This window comes from Epinephelus moara, chromosome 12 (genome assembly GCF_006386435.1).
Source record: "Epinephelus moara isolate mb chromosome 12, YSFRI_EMoa_1.0, whole genome shotgun sequence".
Classification (NCBI taxonomy): Eukaryota; Metazoa; Chordata; class Actinopteri; order Perciformes; family Serranidae; genus Epinephelus; species Epinephelus moara.
Window position 1 is genome coordinate 7553985 of NC_065517.1, and position 19408 is coordinate 7573392.

General features: G+C 39.9%; 1 protein-coding gene across 1 annotated transcript in view; it reads right to left on the bottom strand.

The window, feature by feature from the left end:
- Positions 1–19408, bottom strand: part of mdn1 (midasin AAA ATPase 1) — a 78145-nt gene that overhangs the window by 54993 nt on the left and 3744 nt on the right. The window contains exons 4-20 of the mRNA XM_050059116.1: positions 17146–17253; positions 16709–16901; positions 16422–16631; positions 14815–14946; positions 14593–14696; positions 12208–12322; positions 11613–11797; positions 8499–8580; positions 7827–7922; positions 7477–7589; positions 4695–4843; positions 4413–4473; positions 2730–2941; positions 2535–2638; positions 1951–2095; positions 971–1067; positions 559–672 (exon numbers count right to left, since the gene is read on the bottom strand). Coding sequence (XP_049915073.1) covers positions 559–672; positions 971–1067; positions 1951–2095; positions 2535–2638; positions 2730–2941; positions 4413–4473; positions 4695–4843; positions 7477–7589; positions 7827–7922; positions 8499–8580; positions 11613–11797; positions 12208–12322; positions 14593–14696; positions 14815–14946; positions 16422–16631; positions 16709–16901; positions 17146–17253 — 2220 coding nt within the window. The remainder of the gene's footprint in view (positions 1–558; positions 673–970; positions 1068–1950; positions 2096–2534; positions 2639–2729; positions 2942–4412; positions 4474–4694; positions 4844–7476; positions 7590–7826; positions 7923–8498; positions 8581–11612; positions 11798–12207; positions 12323–14592; positions 14697–14814; positions 14947–16421; positions 16632–16708; positions 16902–17145; positions 17254–19408) is intronic.

Here is a 19408-nt window from a genome sequence, read left to right on the forward strand (position 1 = left end):
GCCCTTGCTATATATATATATATATATATATATATATATAAAAGCATAATTATAAGGCTACGAAAACCAAACAAATTTTATTTTATAGCGATTATACACTTATATAAACATATTAATGGGTAGAATATTCAGATTCAGATTCAGATTGACAATAAACCATGCCAAATATTACACACTGGCCCTTTAAGGAGTAAATCAGCTTGAGTCTACTGAAGAGAGAGGAGGGAGTGAGGTTGAGGTTTGAGCAGGGTTGGTAAGAAGAGGATTGGCATGTGCTATTTTAATTAATTATCTAAGTGTCACCAAAAACCTATACCAGGGTACATTTTCCAGGCCCTCTTAGCTGAAAGAGAGATAGAGCAGGGACCCTATGTATATGGTTTGGAATTAAGGTGCATATTAAACCAGCTGGACCGAGGTTGTCAGGCAAAGGACCATTATCATGTTCTCCTAATACAGTCTAACAAAAGACCTCTGGAGCAATGGTTGCTGGAAGCAGCAGCTGGTATAACAGTGGTAACTTGATTTGCCCTGCTGTAAGATTATGTCAAGACTAACCCTATGATGCCATTGATGACACTTCTTTGTGGATTCAGGAACTTGAGGTAGTCTGAAACCAGAATCCGCAGGTCGCCCTCATTCTCCAGCTCCTCCACATACAGCTCAGTAAACCTGGAGACAAACACAAACACACACAACTGCAGGTTTACAAAACATGTGGCACCATATCACCATATGACTGTGGAAGCAACAACTATGGCAATCACTGCTGATGATGACATTATCCCCTGATAAGTACAATTTATTATTCTTACCATTTTAGAACTAAGTTTTGTCTTGGATGTAACTAATAAAGGGAAAAATGTAACAACGCTGTGTTTAGGTATTTCTTTAACATCTTAAACTGTAAAATAATAGCTCAGTCTAGCAAGAAGAGTTTTACTTTGCCTTCGCCTCTGCACACTCTCACCTGTTCCTGAGGCCAAGAGGCAGGTTTCTCTTCCCCACATCAGTAGCTGGGTTCATGCAGGCAAAGAGCCGGAAGTCTGGGTGGCGGACCAGTGGCTCTGTGATCAGAAAACATAACAAGATTAGCAACAATCCCAGGAATATAAAGAAGGAAACAATGCAAAATGGCAAAATACATTTAATTGAAATGACAATGACACAAATCTAGGCCTATAGGTGAGATCTTTTTAATGTCACATGCTCAAAAAGTTTGCGAAGTAGTAAGTTTAGCAGAACTACATAGTTAATGACTGACTAATCACTAATAAAAGCTTAACAACTGGACTTGATTATTTTTTGAAAAGGGAGCAAGTGAGCAATAAACTTGCCAAAAAGAAAGGAGCTGTTGCCAGGTTAATGTGTTCTGACAGCCAGCATCTGTGCACTTCGAAAAATCATTCATGGGTAGGAAACAGCACTGCTACACAATCACAAATGGATGGTGTGTGTTTGGCACAAGACTGACATGATGGAGCAATCTAGCTCTGTCATATCAGTCTTATCTCCCTGTTGAACTTTCATTCACATCATATCAATATTATAAGCTCTTCATCTTAATAATTCTGAATCAGGACTTGTGGTATTTGGTTAGTAGTAACTCCTGAAAAATAAGAAGCTACACCTGTTATTTCTGTGTCAGGCCTGTATTTAATCAACAGTTCATGACTTCTGCTGCTCATCTTAATTTGGGGTTTATCTACAAGCTGTGAGCATTATTTAGACTGCAACTACAAACAGTGTTTTACCAACAAAAAGTACAGAGCTCAACTAAAATGATCTATGAATTTAAATTATTTTTAACTCTGACTACAAACCTGAATCTACATGTATTCCATAAGGGGTTCTGATATGGATTTGATAAGTAAATACAGACTTGATACTGGATTAAGACTGAATAAAATGCTGTTAAAACCCAACACTGTGGGTCACAGCAGTCCTCACCAGTGTCTCCACGGTCAAGCAGCACCAGAGAGCCGGCGCTGCCCTCCAGCAGTCCACTCAAACACTCCAGGGTCTCGGCTGCTGCCAGGTTGATCTCATCCAGCAGGATCCAGTGGCCCTTCTTTACTGCCTGGGCTAATGTTCCCTACAGAGGAGCACAAAGAGGTCAGAGCTGCTTCAGCAATGCTGTACATCCCTGTACATTCACTTTTTGGCATGGTTATGTCGTATGCACCTTAGTCATTAAAGAAGTACTTTAGTGCTGGAAGAATTGACTTTCCATAGGACGAGGCTGTAAAAAACTATCTGTCTCTTGATCTGTTTCTGTACTCTTATCGTCAGCTATGGCGACATGGGTTGTGGGCAATACGAAAATGCAGCCCAGGAGAGCCAGCGAAACTTCGCCAGAGGACCCTTTCGGTGTCATTCATGCCATCTGGCGGAGTTTCACCGAGAAGAGAGGAGGGATATCTTTGCATTGGTTAGACGAAGGGGCGTTTACCACAGTTCATTTACGAATACTACTCACACTGTTTTGATAGAAAGCTGGTTGAAAATCGTCAAATGTATTTTTAGGTCTTTACCTCCACAAAAGCGAAGACCATGGCCGCCTCACAGGCTCGGATCTGCTGCTGGGTCTGGTTCAGCTTGGCAGCCAGCGCCTCCCACCGCTCCTGCAGCAACGCAGCTGCACAAACACACAAAGAATATCAGTCTTTTACTGTTCTACAGAAGCTAGTATAATAACCAATATCATTTTATTCTTTCTTGTACACTACCATTTGATTTCTCCTGCAGTTCCTTGGTGAGAGCAGACTTGCATACGTGGTCCATGAGTTTCAGCAGATCCTGCCAGCGCTTCCCCCTGAAGCAGGTCTGCACATGACCCAGGAAGGTCAGGTTCTGCTTCCTCGAGTATGTCTGGGAGAACAGGTCCTCAAAGGCTTCCCGCAAAGGGAGTAAGATCTGCTTGTGGTCTACTGGCTTGTACCTGCATCAAACAGAAAATTTTTCACTGGAGTTTTGCTCTGAAACTAAACTTCTGCCATCCACCAGCAGTGACACAGAACCACTATTCTGTAATCTGGAAAATGCTGGAGTTGGGAGATGTATATTATCAAGGTGACTGGTGTTTGGACACAGGAGACGTGACCAGGGTCTGCAACGTACACACACAGTTATGTTTAGATTAACTGGCAAATTCACAAAAGGACTGCATGGGTTTTGTGGACACTAAACCTGCATGAGTAAAACAAAAAACTGTTATTCTCAAAGTACCTGCAAAGGGCGAAATGCACCCCTAATTTCTCTGCCAAACAAATAGCGTTTCTGTGCTCCTGTGCTATTTGCACAGATAAACAGTCGAATTCACGAAGATCAGCATAAATAGCCACACGTAGTAACAGTAAAATTAATGGTGCCTATATAAAACTGAGCATGTTTGTGTTGTTATATTAGTAGCATAATATCTTTTGAGAATCAGACCTTAAGACGGGGCAGATACAGTGGCAGTTGCATGTGATGCACAATTCACAGTGCTATCAGCAACCGCAATTTATTCTTAGTGAATTTGCCCCTCAGGGTTTTTCAGACAAAAATTGTGTATATTCTTAAGATCTAACAAAAAAAATTGAATGAATTTTTGTCACCTGACAGAAAATGGCAAATAAGTAAACAATGAAAGAGTAGTGTAAAACCGAGGGGCTTGCATACATTACCCATTTATGAGAGATAAGGTCTAATGCAGATGTGGCTGGTACTGGTGTATTGATACTGACACCGTTTCAAATATTCAAAATTAATATGTATAGATAAACTGATATTTTTGACAACACTATTGGAAGGATTAGATACAGTGCATGCAGTGTTACATGTTTCTCCTGGCTATAACTGGTTGCTAAATTCTACAATGGTGCAAGGAAAAAACTCTCACCACAACCACAGACCCTGGCTTGAAAGGATGTAATCAGTGGATTGCTTGAATAATTCTCTTGACTGTTTGTCTACATATTTTTTAAACCTTTGTTTGAATGTGATGCCATTTTGGTAGATTTGTCCTTTTGTAAAAGGATTAGGCTGTTGCAGAACAAAGAGTTTTTATCCATTGAAATGACAGATGGTATTTGATATAAATATCAAATTTGGGAGTGATAGAAAATGTTATGTTTATGTTATTAAAAGTATGCTATGTAGGGTTTTCCTAAAAAAGCACAGTGCACAGGTGAGGCCAGAAACAGGTAGCAGTCAGATGCCAGAGTGTAAGAAGCATGTATTCAAGAGGAAGCCACAAAAAAAATTTGGTAACAGTGCAAAAAAAAAATGCAGATATAGTAAGGCAGGACACCAAGCAGACAAAGCTGGTTCCAAATTGAGAGTGAATGTGGGGTTGGCTTCCAATTTCATTTTTGCTGGCAATATTAACAAACAGTATTCCTTTAAAGTACAATTTGTGCGTCACTTACCCTCCGAGCAGGTCTGCGGTGTCACTCTGCTGGTTCATGTTCACAACCCGCAACCTATGACCTGGATTGAACACACAGCAGTGAATATTTGAATCAGGAAAGATGACAAATCATATGTATTCATTTGTGTAATGCTTCTTATCACAAACACAATATATATTTATCGGGAGAACTTTGATGTTCAGGACACTTCAGCATGTGAACAGGAGAAGCCAGTCTTGCAGGTGGTGGACCACTTACTCGACCTGCTGAGCCACAGTCAAGCTGTGCTCCTGAGCTCACCTGTGACTCTGGCCAGGTGCTGTACGGTGGAAGTCTTTCCAGTTCCTGTCTCTCCAACCAGGAGAACAGGCTCCCCTTTGGCTACACACACTGCCAGCTGTTCCAGCAGCACAGCAGACGGACGTGTGGCAGCAAATGTCTGGTTGTCCCTGTTCATGGAAATAAGGAACACATTTCAAGGTTACACATTCAGTTTTATGCTTTGTATGTAGATAATGATGTCACAGTCTGCCCCCCTCAACCATAAAATACTTTTTACTTGAACATGCTTGAATGTTAAAATTCTTTGGAAAGTTAGTCTCAACTATGCCCACTATGTTATCAATTGGTAATGTGTTTCCTATTTGTACCAAATTTAGATCAACATGTAGAGATCTGTAGATTTCTATGGAAGCCGAGAGAGGCCATGTGCTACAATTATTGTTTTCTGGAGGTCGTTGGCATAACGTTCTATCTATAAACTATCTATACATCTACTGTGAAGGGGTTTTAAATGTAACTGCTTAAAAGATATAAAAGAAATAGTGACTCTTTATTATATTAAATTTTCATAAGGTATCAGTCACATATTAAGAGTAGCGACCGATTCCTGTGCTAATTCTCGCTAATTACTGATACTGATACAGATATGTATCAGTACCAACATATCTGAGATAAACTAATATTAACATTTGCTGGTCGAGCTTTGTAGTTTTTCAATGTTGTGAACACTACATGCATTACTATACTGGGGTGGAGGTACACATCTCAAAGACAGATATCTCAAAACATGGACACACACAACCTAAACTATCTGCATGGCTATTTACCACTAAAGGTAACTGAGAAAATGTGTTGTCTTGTAATGTGGTTGAATCGACCCTTTAAAAACCTAATAATGTAACTTTTGTGGAACAGTGTTGAATTAAGTCAGAAGCAACAATTATAATAATGGTTAATGTTTAAATGAAGTGTAACAGGAGCACAAGAAGAGATATGCAGTATTTATAAAAAGTTAGCTAAAATTAGCCAACAGTAGCTACCATGAGCTACTGGGCATACCAGACCAAGTGAGACTGAAGCAGCAATGTGTTAAAATGACCAAGAGTGCATTTTATTGCTTAAGGGGACAGTTCACAGCCAAAATCAAAAATACAGTTTATCCTCTTACCTGTAGAGCTGTTTATCAATCAAGATTGTTTTGGTGTGAGGCTTCGAGTGTTGGAGATATGGGCCGTAGAGATGTCTACCTTCTCTTCAATATAATGGAACTAGATGGCACTCAGCTTGTGGTGCTCAAAGCACCACAAAAATACACTTTAAAACTTAACAGCAATGTCTCTTCCCAGAAATCATGACCGGGTTACTCGGTCTTAGTAGCAGTCACATAGAGGTGCTCTTTGGACACTTCAGGTAGGTAGGATCAACTTGCAGAACATAAAAATGTCATCTGCACTTAGAATGTTGATTATGATATCGCACTGCATGATGTGCAGACCGGACATGACAATCCATACACACTGAAAGTCAGGGTGTTAGAAGTTGTGGAAAAGGACCTCAAAGAAGGCGACCGCCTTAAAAGACTACTCCAACGAGAGACCTTTTGGAGTAGTCTAACTGAAAGCAACAGAATATCTTGATCTCAATGATGATATATTTACTTTTTCCTTCTCTGTAAGACATTAATTCATGAAAAGTTTGTAGCCAATATGTGCTTGTTGTCATGAGTAGAAAATGTGGACCAGATGGATATTTGATGATTTTATTATATGTACATACGAAAAGGATTAGAAATGTAATTTCTGTTTTTCTAGGATCACTGTTTCTCCCCTCCCTCTCATCTATCTCTCTTTCTTACAATAACAATCGACAGACCTTGTTGTGAGCAGTTTCATGTAGCAACTATTTTATTTCTACTGAAATACACCCGCCAATCGTATTACTGTGCAGAGGGAACCATGTAGCTACTGCTAGCTCACCTAGCACCACTGAGCTGTCATGAGCACGAATCTCTCATCTGTAAGAAGCCACACATTTCCTTCTGTGCAGTGATACGGTTGTCGGGTGTAGTTCCTACATGAAACTGCTCACAGCAAGGTCTGTGGATTATCTGGAGTAACCGGTTCATGATTTCCGGAAAGAGACATTGCTGCTGAGATTTTCAGACGTATTTTTTGGGGGCGCTTTGAGCACCACAAGCTGAGTGCCATATAGTTCCATTATATTGGAGAGAAGGCATCTCTATGGCTGATATCTCCAACACTCGGGAACTCACACCAAAACAATCTTGATTGATAAACAGCACTACAGGTGAGAGGGAAAATACGTTTTTTCCATTTGTAAGAGAAATGTTTATCTTCTGTCAATAGTTACAGCTCACTTCAGAAACAACCGAAACAGTGAGCTAGAAAATGTGAATACCGAAAAAGATCAAAGTCAATGTGCTTTATTATTACACCCTAAGATTATTTTTAATATGGCATATTGCTGACACTCAGTATTTGTATGCTACTGTATAAAGTCACACTTGCCTTGTTTGTCAGACTAAACTCTAACACCCATTCATATTGGCTTCCCTGAGAAAAGAATCAATGTGAATATTTGGACATGTCCTGATGGCCGGGCCATTATACAGCTATGTTTACCATAATGTAGTTTAAAATCAATTCTATGTTGATTCAATTAAGCAGCAGGGGATCTATTTGTGTTTCAGTAGGTGAATGTTGGCACAGCAACTAGCTACTGCATATATGGTGTAAACAGAGGTCAAAGGGGGCAGGACAAAACAGGATGTCCCACTTACACACTCAGCTGCACTGCTTCAGTCTGCTTTCGACCCAGAGTCACTCTGCCAACTGAGGCCTCCAGCTCAGTCAGCGAGATGCCAGGCTGGTACATCTGGCAGAAGTGCAGGGCCTGGACACAAACAGTCGCAATAATTAAAATCATAATATGAATGTAGATCATGAAGAAATAGGACAGACTTTTTTTCATATTTATTACAGCAATTCAGAAATTACAAGGTGCTGACATTTTCTTCAGGTATAGAATCACATTAATGTCCCAAATAATATTTTCTTATTTTGAATCACACAGGGGTGCTTCACATGTCCCCACCACACTTAATTTTGCCAAAACAGGCTTGTCAGGTACCTTCTCTTTGGAGATGTTGAGCTTGCTTCCAATGACTTCGGCCATTCGCAGTCGACTTTCAGGTCGAGACAACATGGCTGTGAAGCAGTCCAGAGCCTGACAAAGAGAGGCACCCCCAAAAAGCACCAGTCAATAAAAAAATACACATCCTGAATCACCACTACTTGTTCAGTTTTTACCAAGCAGCAACCTCCATGGGTGAAAATGAGCCAACATAGAAGTGCCCCAAACTGCACTTGCAGTTCCTCTAATGGCCACTTGAGGCTGGCCCCAAAAGTGAGTCTATCCCCAAAGGCACCCATGTTAAAATGCCAAACTTTACTGCAGAAATAAACATATTTACAGTGTGGTAATGAAAAATGGTTTGGGTCTCTATAGCCAGTTTCATGGTCATGACAACCGCTTGACTTTCATTAAGGTTTAAAATTAAGCATTATTGAGGGTGTGGCCACTTTGAGTTACAGGCTGTCTGCAATGCGTGACCAAAGGTAATTGGTCATATCCATCCCACCCTCCTCCCCGGCTCTACACTCACATCCCGATATCATCACCTTAGGTCACTTCTGGCTCCAAAAAACCCCACAAGATGCCAACAGCCAAAATGCTAATCTTTGAGGCTTCAAAACAGGATTATTTGTGCTTACTTCATGAAAAAAAATCAAACTCACTAACCTCTTGGAAGACATGTTGTGCTGTGGCTGATGAGGTGCTGTCAAAGTTAACACTGATCCGCTCACACCATTTTAGCAGGTCCCTGTAGAATCATAAAATAAAAAGACATATTAAGAAAACAACATAAAAAGTTGTATGCCTCTGCGTACCCATCAAGTTGCAGTTACAGTTTACATCCATGTGACTGAAAACATGTATGTTTCAAACACATCTTCCCTCTGGCAGCACACAAGATCTATAGAATCACCACAGTTCTGTCCTTAAGTTATGATAATAAGTAATGGCCAGAAAAGTGGTTTTGCATAACATTGTGATGTCACAGTGAAGCTGACCTTGACTTTGGATATGAAATGGCTGCTATGGCTCAGGAGGTTGAGCGAGTCATCCACTAATCGGCTGTTGTGTGTGAATGGGTGAGTAATTTAAAAGTGCTTTGAGTGGTTGAACGACTAGAAAAGCATTATACAAGAGCAGGTCCATTTACCATTTACCACTTTATTCTATTAGACATTTGCGATAAGTAGCATAAGTAGCATAATAATTCCTTTTGTCATAAGTAGCATAATAATTCTAGAGATATGGTCAAAAACATGTTTTGTGAGGTCACAGTGACCTTGACCTTTTACCTTCAACCACCAAATTCAAATCAGATCATTCTTAAGTCCAAGTGGAAGTTTGGGCCAAATTTGAATAAATTCCCTCAAGGCCTTCTTGGGTATTGCTAGACGAGAATGAGACCGACACAAGGTCACAGTGACCTTGACCTTTGACCATTTAATTGTAATAAGTTTATCCCTGAGTCCAAGTAGACATTTGTGCCATTGAGACCTTGACCTTTGCCAAATTCTAACCAGTTCGTCCTTCACTCAAAGTGGAGTTTGTGCCAAAAAACTCCCTCAAGGCGCTGAGATATCTTGTTTACAAGATTGAGACAGATGAGGTCACAGTAACCTTGGCCTTTGTCCAATGACCCTCAAAACCTCACAAGAATGAGATGAATGGACAGTAGAATGGACGGGCAACCTGAAAATACAATGCCTCCAGCCACAGCTATTGCTAGTGCAGAGGCATAAAAATGACTGAAGTATGTTTTTTAAGAAATTTGGATGTCAAAGAGACAGTGTTTAAGAGAGACAGTTCTCAGACACTACATATTGTCTCTGGTGATAAAGAAGACTGAAATTCTGCATGACTGAAGACTGCTGGAACAAACAATCTCCATGCACACTGCATTGGATTAAGTGAATATTTAATGACCCTGGAAGGGAACGCTGGTATCGCTAGCTTTGGCTAATAGTATTAAGTAGTGACAGGTAAATCAATAAATAAGTATAAATTGGCACGAATGAGGGCCTTCTTCAATAGTATGAACCCTTATGACCGAGACCAACACATATGAGCTTTGCAGGCCTAGCTATAAAGTTCATTACATTGATCCATGACAAGCATATGTACTATTGAAGTGTAGAGCATGGAAACTACAAACACATTGATTATATGGTCGTATCTTGACCTGCGCATGCATCACACTGAAAGCATACAGAAACTTCAAGAAGCACCAGGGCAGATGAGTAATGTCTCTACTTGGTGAGGTGTTTATAAACCAGGTACATGATGAGAACACCTTGGTTTGACCTGAGGAATCTCTGACTGCAGCCCATTGTACAGAGGACAGTCCAATCAATAATCTATTGAACACAGCAGCAGCTTGTGGAAAGCTAATTAAAGGCTGTCGCTGCAGACTGGTTTTCATTGGGGGGAATCTGACAGATGTAAAGGGGACTAGAGCTTTCTATGTTTGCCCCCACTGATGATGACTGTCACGACAAAGGGCCGCTGTGTGGGACTTATGATGTAGAGAAGCCAGACAGACACTGTGTATGTAAACAGCACATGGTCCTTTATGTCCTGTATTTCTATCTGTGTAAATAGCTCAAGAAAAGTGATGATGTCATATAGGGCTTGGCGATATAACGATTAAGTACAATATATATATAACAGAGCCACAGTCCTGCTACTCTGTTTAACCTATCTGTTAATTAGTCTACAGTGTGACATCAGTCTATAAGTCACATGTGCTATGCTAAATCAGTATGTGAGATGAATGAAATGACCGCAGTAGTACATGGGCAATCCAGCGCTGTGCTGCATGTGTGGGAGACAGAGCTGCTTGATTGTGTCAGGTGAGAGTTTGTTTGCTAGTTTGTGTGTGAGGTGAATCATAGCGCATCACCATTCTTCTTGGTAACTGTAGTCTTGTGTGTCACATCGAGACAGCGCCGGGATGCAGCCGAAAGAAAATGCAGCCGAAAGAAAATGCAGCAACAACACAGAAATTTCATATACAGGACGTATATAACGCGGACAAAGTGTCTTTCACTCCTTCCCTTCCTTGGCTTCTCTGTTGATGCTATGTGTATTAATAAGATTAATAGCCTAAATAAATAAAAACATTTATAAAATTTTTCCAGTACTAGATCCATCTGCAATACCATTGATGCCATGAATTCTTGATGAACTGCAGTAAAAGGGGACCGCGCTTAACGATAGCAAAATTATATCAAAACGTCAATTTAAAAACTCTCACAACTCTTGCAGTATAATCCAAGTCTCATTTATCAAGGCCTTTTTTCAGTATTTCCCAAACATATGTATTTTTGATGAAAACATTACTATTTAAAACACTTTCACATTACGTGGAGCACACCTGGTCAACATACATTGGATAAATGAGACTTAGATTATACTGCATGGGTTGTGTTTGATATAGTTTTGCTGCTGTGAAGAGCGACCCCCCGATGCCTTCAATTCATCAAGAATTTTCTCACGTTTTAGATTCTTTGTTTGCCGTGGAGGCATTTGAGAAATACAAAATCTTCATCTCAATTCAGCATAACATGGGGAGAGAACTGATGTAAAAATGGTAGTTTTATGGGTAAAGTATTCCTTTAACCCCTTGGCCACCGAGGTACCCCTACTACATTTAAGGTTTAAGCTGATGTTTCTAAATAGGAAATATTGAGTTAAATTAAAACTAAAAAATGTTTTTTAAATTCAATTACCAGACAAAGGCAAGTAAAGGGAGCATAGAGAAAGTAGTGAGCTGAGCCTCACCTCAGTGACAGCGCTCTCCCCTCCAGCGGTGTGCTTTTGTCCTCAGATTTGTGCTGTTGGCTGTCGTCGGAGGTTTGGAGGCTGCTTGTGTCCTGGTCAGAGTGTCTCTCCCCAGTCAGCTGGCAGTAGATATCCAGGAGACGATCTGACACCACCGTCAGCTTGGGATACCTGCTAATGAGCACCTACACACAGAGACAGACGGTAAGCTTGCAATACATGCGGGAAATTCAGGAAGATTTTTGTAGTAATACTTTACACAGAAAAGAAAACTGTGAGAAAACTTAAGACATATTTACTATTACATATTGACCAGAAATATTATGTCGTGTTTGCGATTACTCCAGCTAATTAGACCTGGGTGGAGCTATGCAAGGAATTACATGACGTCACCAAACTCTATGTACTAATATGAATGATAAGAGGGTAAGTTGTCCTGCCCTAACAGGTTCAACCAAACCGACACAAGGCTGATGAAGATGTTGATCAACATGCCTACACTGTCCTGAGGAGTGGGCTAATAGTGCAGTGTAAGTGAAAACACTGTGTGGGTAGACTACAGGTGTGCGGGGGCTTTAAAGCCAACAACACTCACCTTTTTCAGCTCCTCTCGTGTCATGTTACCCATCTGCAGCTTGGTCCAGTACTTGTCCAGCAGCGCTGCGTGAGAGTTCTGTGGTTTATGCCAACTGCCACCACTGTAGTACATCCTGCAATACACATTTACACTCATGTCATATCATGCCCACTTTATGCAGTGACTGGACAGGTATGTGGAGGCGTCAAAGTAGGTTGGGTTCAAACTTTCCCAAATTCTCATTTGTGACTGATCGCACAGCTACTGTACAGCTATATGCAGTTGTTCCCAAATATATGACCCAGTGGGCCTCGTGCAAGGACATTTTCATATCCTTATTATCCTAAACCTCTCAAACAAGTGTGTATGAGGAAGTTGGATTCACCAACTTTATAAAATGCACAAATTGGCTGAAAGCTGCCTATTTCAACTTGATGAATGCCTGAGCAGGTGTATGTTTGAGAGATTTAATCCTTTGGTTAATTTATGCCCCCCGACTGGTAGCTAAGGCTACCTGTTCTGCTCCATTTGTGGGGAGGTTTCATTCCTATTAATGTTAACAGAAAGAGTAAACAGAAAACTTGCAGAGCTCCAAGTCCTGCTGTCAGGAATCATCAGGATAAAACAGAACAAAGTTGGTATCAATACTCCTAGTCAAACATTACTCCAATACAAGTGAAAGTTGCTCAATTAAATTATTGTTGAAGTACTGGAGTACTTGCTTTTAAAATACTTAAGTATTTAAAGTACTTTTTTATATCTCAACTCATTGTTGTATATTGTCACAATACATTTACAGAACCTAATGACTCTAAAACAACCCACTGAATGCACTGACTTGCTTGCAGAACCTGTAAAATGAAAAGCTTGTTGAATATGCTGCAAAGCCTATAGAAATGCCCACAGAAACACAAACTGACAAACATCTCAAAAACTTAAAAACATGGACTTGAGGTATGGCCATGGGTGACCTGGTGGGGAATCTTCATCTCCATCTGCTGCCATAGCCATAGTAACACCGCATAACCAAATACAACTGCCTGCTGATAATCCCTCCTCTCTACCGTCTCTACCAATGTGATGGCCAATCCGAGTAGCGCATGTGCGATGTAGAGGAACAGGAACAGTACTTTGACAAAAAAGCCACACACAGAACTGCTGGATCCCAGTTCATGGACTTTTGCATTTTAGGAAAGAAAAAAAAATCATTTGCTGACTTCAAAGCAAATTTAACGCGTAACAATAGCCTTGTACTCGTTTTCCTCACCCTGGAATTACTTATTTCATTCGGACCCGGCACCATTGCGCAACAACTTCATGGCCGCATTGTTTACTCCAGAGATCAGCTGATTGCGCTAAGGCCGGCCGGCTTGGCGGCCGGAACATCGGAGATACCAGCTGAACTGTGGAGGAAAACANATGTGCGATGTAGAGGAACAGGAACAGTACTTTGACAAAAAAGCCACACACAGAACTGCTGGATCACAGTTCATGGACTTTTGCATTTTAGGAAAGAAAAAAAATCATTTGCTGACTTCAAAGCAAATTTAACGCGTAACAATAGTCTTCATAGAAATTAAAATGTAGTGGAGTCAAAAGTACAATATTTGTCTTTCAAATGTAGTGTAGTCCAAATAAGTTTGCAAAAAAAATAAAAAATACTCAAGTGAAGTACAGATACTCAAAAACTGTACTTAGGTAAAGTACTTAAGTAAATGTACTTTGTCACTGTCCACCACTGTCAAATGGCATGTTTTATCTGAGCAACAGGCCAAAAACCCAAAGCTTCTCTATTTGTTATCATACATGACAAAGAAAGCATCAAATCTCCAAGAAGCATGGACCAAAGGTTTGGATTTTTTTTTTTTTTTGCTTAGAAAATTACTAAAACAATTATTTGATTATCAAAATAGCTGCCAAATAATTTCTGTCAACTGGTAAATAGATTAATCGACTTATTGTTGCAGCACTACTTAAGATAGTCAAGAACAAGACAGCTTTGTGCAATGGATGAACTTGTACAACCATCTCAATTATTCTTAAACTATTGGTTTAGTCTAAGCAGCCAAGAGAAGACTGCTTGTCTTTAAACCTGCATTTGGCTGTGGCCCTTGAGAATAGGTATGTTCAGTCACAGTTTTACTTTTAAACAAGGTCTGACAAGTTGTTGTACATCATACATTGTATGAGGCTTACTGAGACCTTAACAATGCAAGATCAGTGAGGTCAACTGCAGGTTGTCCCCATGTATTTGTAATTGGGATGTGAATCTTAGTAGCCTACACATCAATAACCTCTTGACATGTTCAAACTGTAAGACACATCTAAATAGTGACAGATAATCAGGTGACCACTACAAGCTGCTGTTCCATAAGTACACTTAGAATGTAATGACATTCTTACCGTCTTGTTGCAAAGAACTGAAATCCAGGAGCGACATCAATGCAATCTTCTCGTCCTGGAATCATCAGCTTTTTATTCTCCATCAAAGGCAGGAGGACGGATACCTAAAAAACGAACATTTTAGTCCAGTTGTGGGTTGTTGCAAAGATATATTAACAACAAACAGGTCTAACACAAAGCTGTTTATTAAGAATCTACACTGAGAATCTAGTTGTAACTGACCACATCCAGAGGTGCGTGGTCGATGTCTTCCAGGAGGATCCACTGGCCTTTAGATACAGCCTGTGTCAGCGTTCCTGGCTGCCACACAAACTTCCCTGGTATATCAGTACAACGGTACATCCCAAGCAGCATCTGTGAAACAAACCCCACATTTAGAAATTGTTAGCCTCCCATCTAACATCCATTGAGTTATAAAGGGACACTCCAGTGATTTAGTATTTGAATTTCAATTAAGTTGAGAGACAGACAAGGGACGTATTTAACCCAAAGAGACCCAGAGGACCACCAGCAGTCTGGTCAACATGACTGTCTTTTAGAGACTATAGTGGGCTGAGTTTTGAAGCTAGAGAGTACACCTGAAGGAATTAATTGGTACCAACAATGTCATGCTAGTTTGTCGGGTAGGGGGATAAATAATGCTCAGAGTAAGGCAAAACTTTGGCAAGGGAAAAACTGGCATGGCCAATTTTACAGGGTTCCGTTCACCTCTCATCTCAAGATATCTGAATGAAAATGGGTTCTGTGGGTACCTACAGGTGTCCCCTTTACAGACATGCCCACTTTATGCTAGTCCCATGCAGTTTTGGGCAAAAACCATGCAGTTTTTTCCTCATACATTACAAATGTGTTATTTTCGCCTATCTATATTACTGTATACTTGAGTCCCTAAAGAGAATCGGAAATGCATAAATTGGGCATGACTGAAAGCTGAGACTCATGTGGATTCAATATGCCCAATTGAGTTCATGTGTGATGCGGTAAGCCAACATAGTAGCCACTTGCTCGTAGTGAGGCCACTTGGCTTTCATATGTATAATGACAGTAAGGGAGTTTCTCAGCAGTTTCTAGAACAGAAGAGATGGAGCTTGCCACGTGTTGAAAAATGCAGTTCTTAAAGAAATCTCCAAATGTCAAGTATTTTTTAATACCAAATCACAGCATGGGTTTTCTGTGGTGTTCCTCAAGGTCATGGTGTCTTAATGTGGTATTTTGGAGGGATTTTTGACCGTTTTTATGAAATGCCTACATATAGGCGCCTGACCAAAACCAATGCTTGTTACAGTTATGACTTGAAAAATTTGACATCAATCTTTAGGTTCCCAGCTGTCAGATGATGTATTCATATACTGTTGACCTGCTATCTTCCCCAAAACATCCCAAGCATATGGTCCAAGCATCAAAATACTGGATCCTACAGTTCCCATAATGTAAGTACATAGTTTCCCTGCCTCTTACATGCCCACTTCTTTCAATCCTTATGTTTCTAGTTTGTAAAGCTGGATTTCTGTTAAAAATGTTAGGCCTCGGGGCGTCAGTGGCTTAGTGGTAGAGAGCAGACGCCCCATGTACAAGGCTGTTGCCGCAGCGGCCCGGGTTCGACTCCAGCCTGTGGCCCTTTGCTGCATGTCACTCTCTCTCTCTCTCTCTCCCCCCTTCACATGTGTCTGTCCTATCCATTAAAGGCTAAAAATGCCCCCCCAAAAATATATATATATATATATATTAAAAAAAAAAAAAAAAGTTAGGCCTACGTAGCCAGCCTCACTAAACTGAATTTATGTCTTAAATTAGTGGAATACATTTAGATTGATTCCATGCACCCTTACCTTGCTGTCAGTTTGATCCCCAAGCTGGATCTTTAGGATCTCTGTAGCTTTCGTATGTCCTGTGACAGCAGCCATAAACTCAACCAGGGCAGTTTTACCGCATCCAATGGGCCCCTCAAGCAGCACAGGCTTCTGGGAAGCCACAGCCAACGCCAGTCTTCTCAGATTACGGCAGGTTGAGTCCACCAGCACAAGATCTTTCTGGCCCTTCTGCAAATTAAGATCAATATTAGGACCAAAGGGATCAACAGCAGATCATTTTATGTGACAAACCAAAGGGTACATACCTGTTCTGCCTGTCTCGGAACTATCCTGGGTAGGACAACACCACAGACCGCCACCACATTCTGGGACAGGTCCTCTGACACCACCTGACCCCTGGTAAACTTGTTAGCTTTCTCCTGGCGCCACATCACAGAGCCCTGGTTGGCTAACACTAGGGCTTTTTCCACCTCCAGCTGCTGAGTTTCTTCCAAAGCTCTAAAGACGGAACAAATGGAAAGTTATGACACTGGCATGATACTTTTATACTTTTATTCAAGGACAATTTTGAGGGCAGTACTTAAAATTGAGTTTTTTTAGACTGTATTATTAGTACTAATACTAATACTTAAGAAAGGATTCAGAATACTTCTTCCATTACCAATTGAAACTAAAAATGTTCAATAATACTCTGCCCTAGATACAGCAGTAGATAATGCAAGGAAAAAAACAAGCTACATACTTAATTTTCATGTGCAGGATCTCATCACTGGAGAGCACCTTTCTCAGAAAGATGGTTTTCTGATTATCCGTCATGTGGGAGACCAACGCTAAACACTGGGCGGTGTATCTGTTGGAGACAATGACAAAATACTGTACATTTAATTCTTTAGGCAAATAAGTAGAAAACAAAAGAATGCAATAATGTTGTTTAAAGGCTGAAGAAAGGTATTCAACAGTATTAACAGTGTTGTAACAGCTAAATGTTAACACCAAGACAGTAATGGAAGAAAAAGAACTGAGGGTCTTAACTAAAAACTGTAGAAAAATATGAAGACATTTTGATGTCATCAAAAGTTTTCTGAAGGGATATTTTGCAGAATGGATATTGGTTTACAGCTCATTACCATCTTGGGAATTTATGAAAACCAGAAAATCAGAATAAAGATCTGTATGTTACTAAAGCAAACACAGTCCCAAACAAACATCTCTAAAATGTTTCACATCATCCATGTCCTGTCATCATCCCATGACTTAACATGACTTAAAGTGGAAACAGACACCTTTTCAAACCCCCAACCCCCCAAGTGGTATTATTGCTGACAACTAGATCACTTTCCGTTTTTCTAAGAGCCTCAAATTACCACAGAACACCACCATCCACCATTTCTGCTACTAGGGATTGCAAATGCAAAGAAATTACATTGATACACTGTGGTTACTGGGGGTAGCTACCAGGGAAAACAAAAGTGCTATTCTCTTCCTGTTTTGGTTGCACAATTGTTGACACTATAGCCAATGAATTGTGAAATCAATTTTTTTTTCATAATGATAAGTTAAACCAAAACACTTTAACACTTCACGAAATTAGTCACCTCTTGTGTTGAATTTGTCAATAAAACTTTATTTCCTAGCATGCCATCACAGTGAACAAAGAATACAAAAACAGAGTAAAATCTCATTGAATGGATGTCAAAACTAAGTTTCACTTTTAGTTCAGTTTCCCGTCAGAAAAGGGCTGTCTGTTTGGGAAGTATTAAACATATGACTGGTTAAATGACATGTGGATTCACTGCGCGAGTTGTGTAAGAGTCTCTGTTTTTGGACTCTTCGTTCACTGGAGGCATGCCAGAAAAACAAAGTTTTCTTCATGAATTTAAAGTAACACAGGGCGAGTAACTGATATTCAAAAATGGACATTTGTGGGTTTAATTATTCCTTTAACACACTCTCGATAGCTGGTTGGATTTATAAACGTACCATCTGGCTGTCAGCTTTGTGGGGGTTTTTTAGTAATTAATTTTACATTCTATATCCTTTTTGCTCTTAACTCTTTTATTGTATCCTTTATTGTGTTTTATATTTTATTGCTATGTAAAGCACTTTGAATTGCCCTGGTGTATGAAATGTACTATAAAGCTGCCTTGCCTTGCCTTTTATTGATACTTTCAAGTTGTCAGCTTGTTAGCTAACGTAACTATTCTACCTCGCTAGCCATCCAGCAACATATTGTGCTTCAAACATCTACAATATACGCTGCCAAACTAAACAAATCAAACGTAGCATTACTCTTAGCTAGTAGACACTTTTTTAATATTAACATCAGTTACTTTTTCAAATTAGCCTGTTACATATTATGCTAGCCACCCTTCACGTTAGCTTAACTCTGCTTTTGCTACATTAACGCAATGTCAGCAAAACAGGGACAATGAGACAACCTCCAATTAAGCTGGGTTAATTATTCCAGGACAGTTTAGCCTTAACATGATGTAAATACTCTAATAATTTGTTTTTTAATCATCGCACATTATGTAGCTGCTTGTTAGCAAATAAAACCAATCACAAAAAAGTGTATAACGTTAGCTTAAGCGTTAGCTCCTTTTTAGTTAGCTGAACTTTAGTTAGGATTTAGGTTAATGAGTTTATTTTTCAGTGATGGTGGCTTTTCAGCCATTTTGGCTAAATATGTTTAGTACACTTCAGTAGTTCTTTTAACCAAGTGGAATAGATTAACATTATACGTTAGCTGTCAGAAATGCTTGGTTTCTCCAAATCTGAATTACAGCAAGTAGGCTAATGTCAACTGTTTTTGCTACGCAGCTGCTTCTAATTACAGTCTGACCAATACGACTTGTAGTCAGCATAATGCATATTTTAATGTTCTGAACTAGAAAGACATACCTGAGGAGGAACAGCTACAGATAGTACTAGAAAGACATACCTGAGGAGGAACAGCTACAGATAGTATAGACTTTTTTTTTTTTTTTTTTTTTTAGATTAATGGA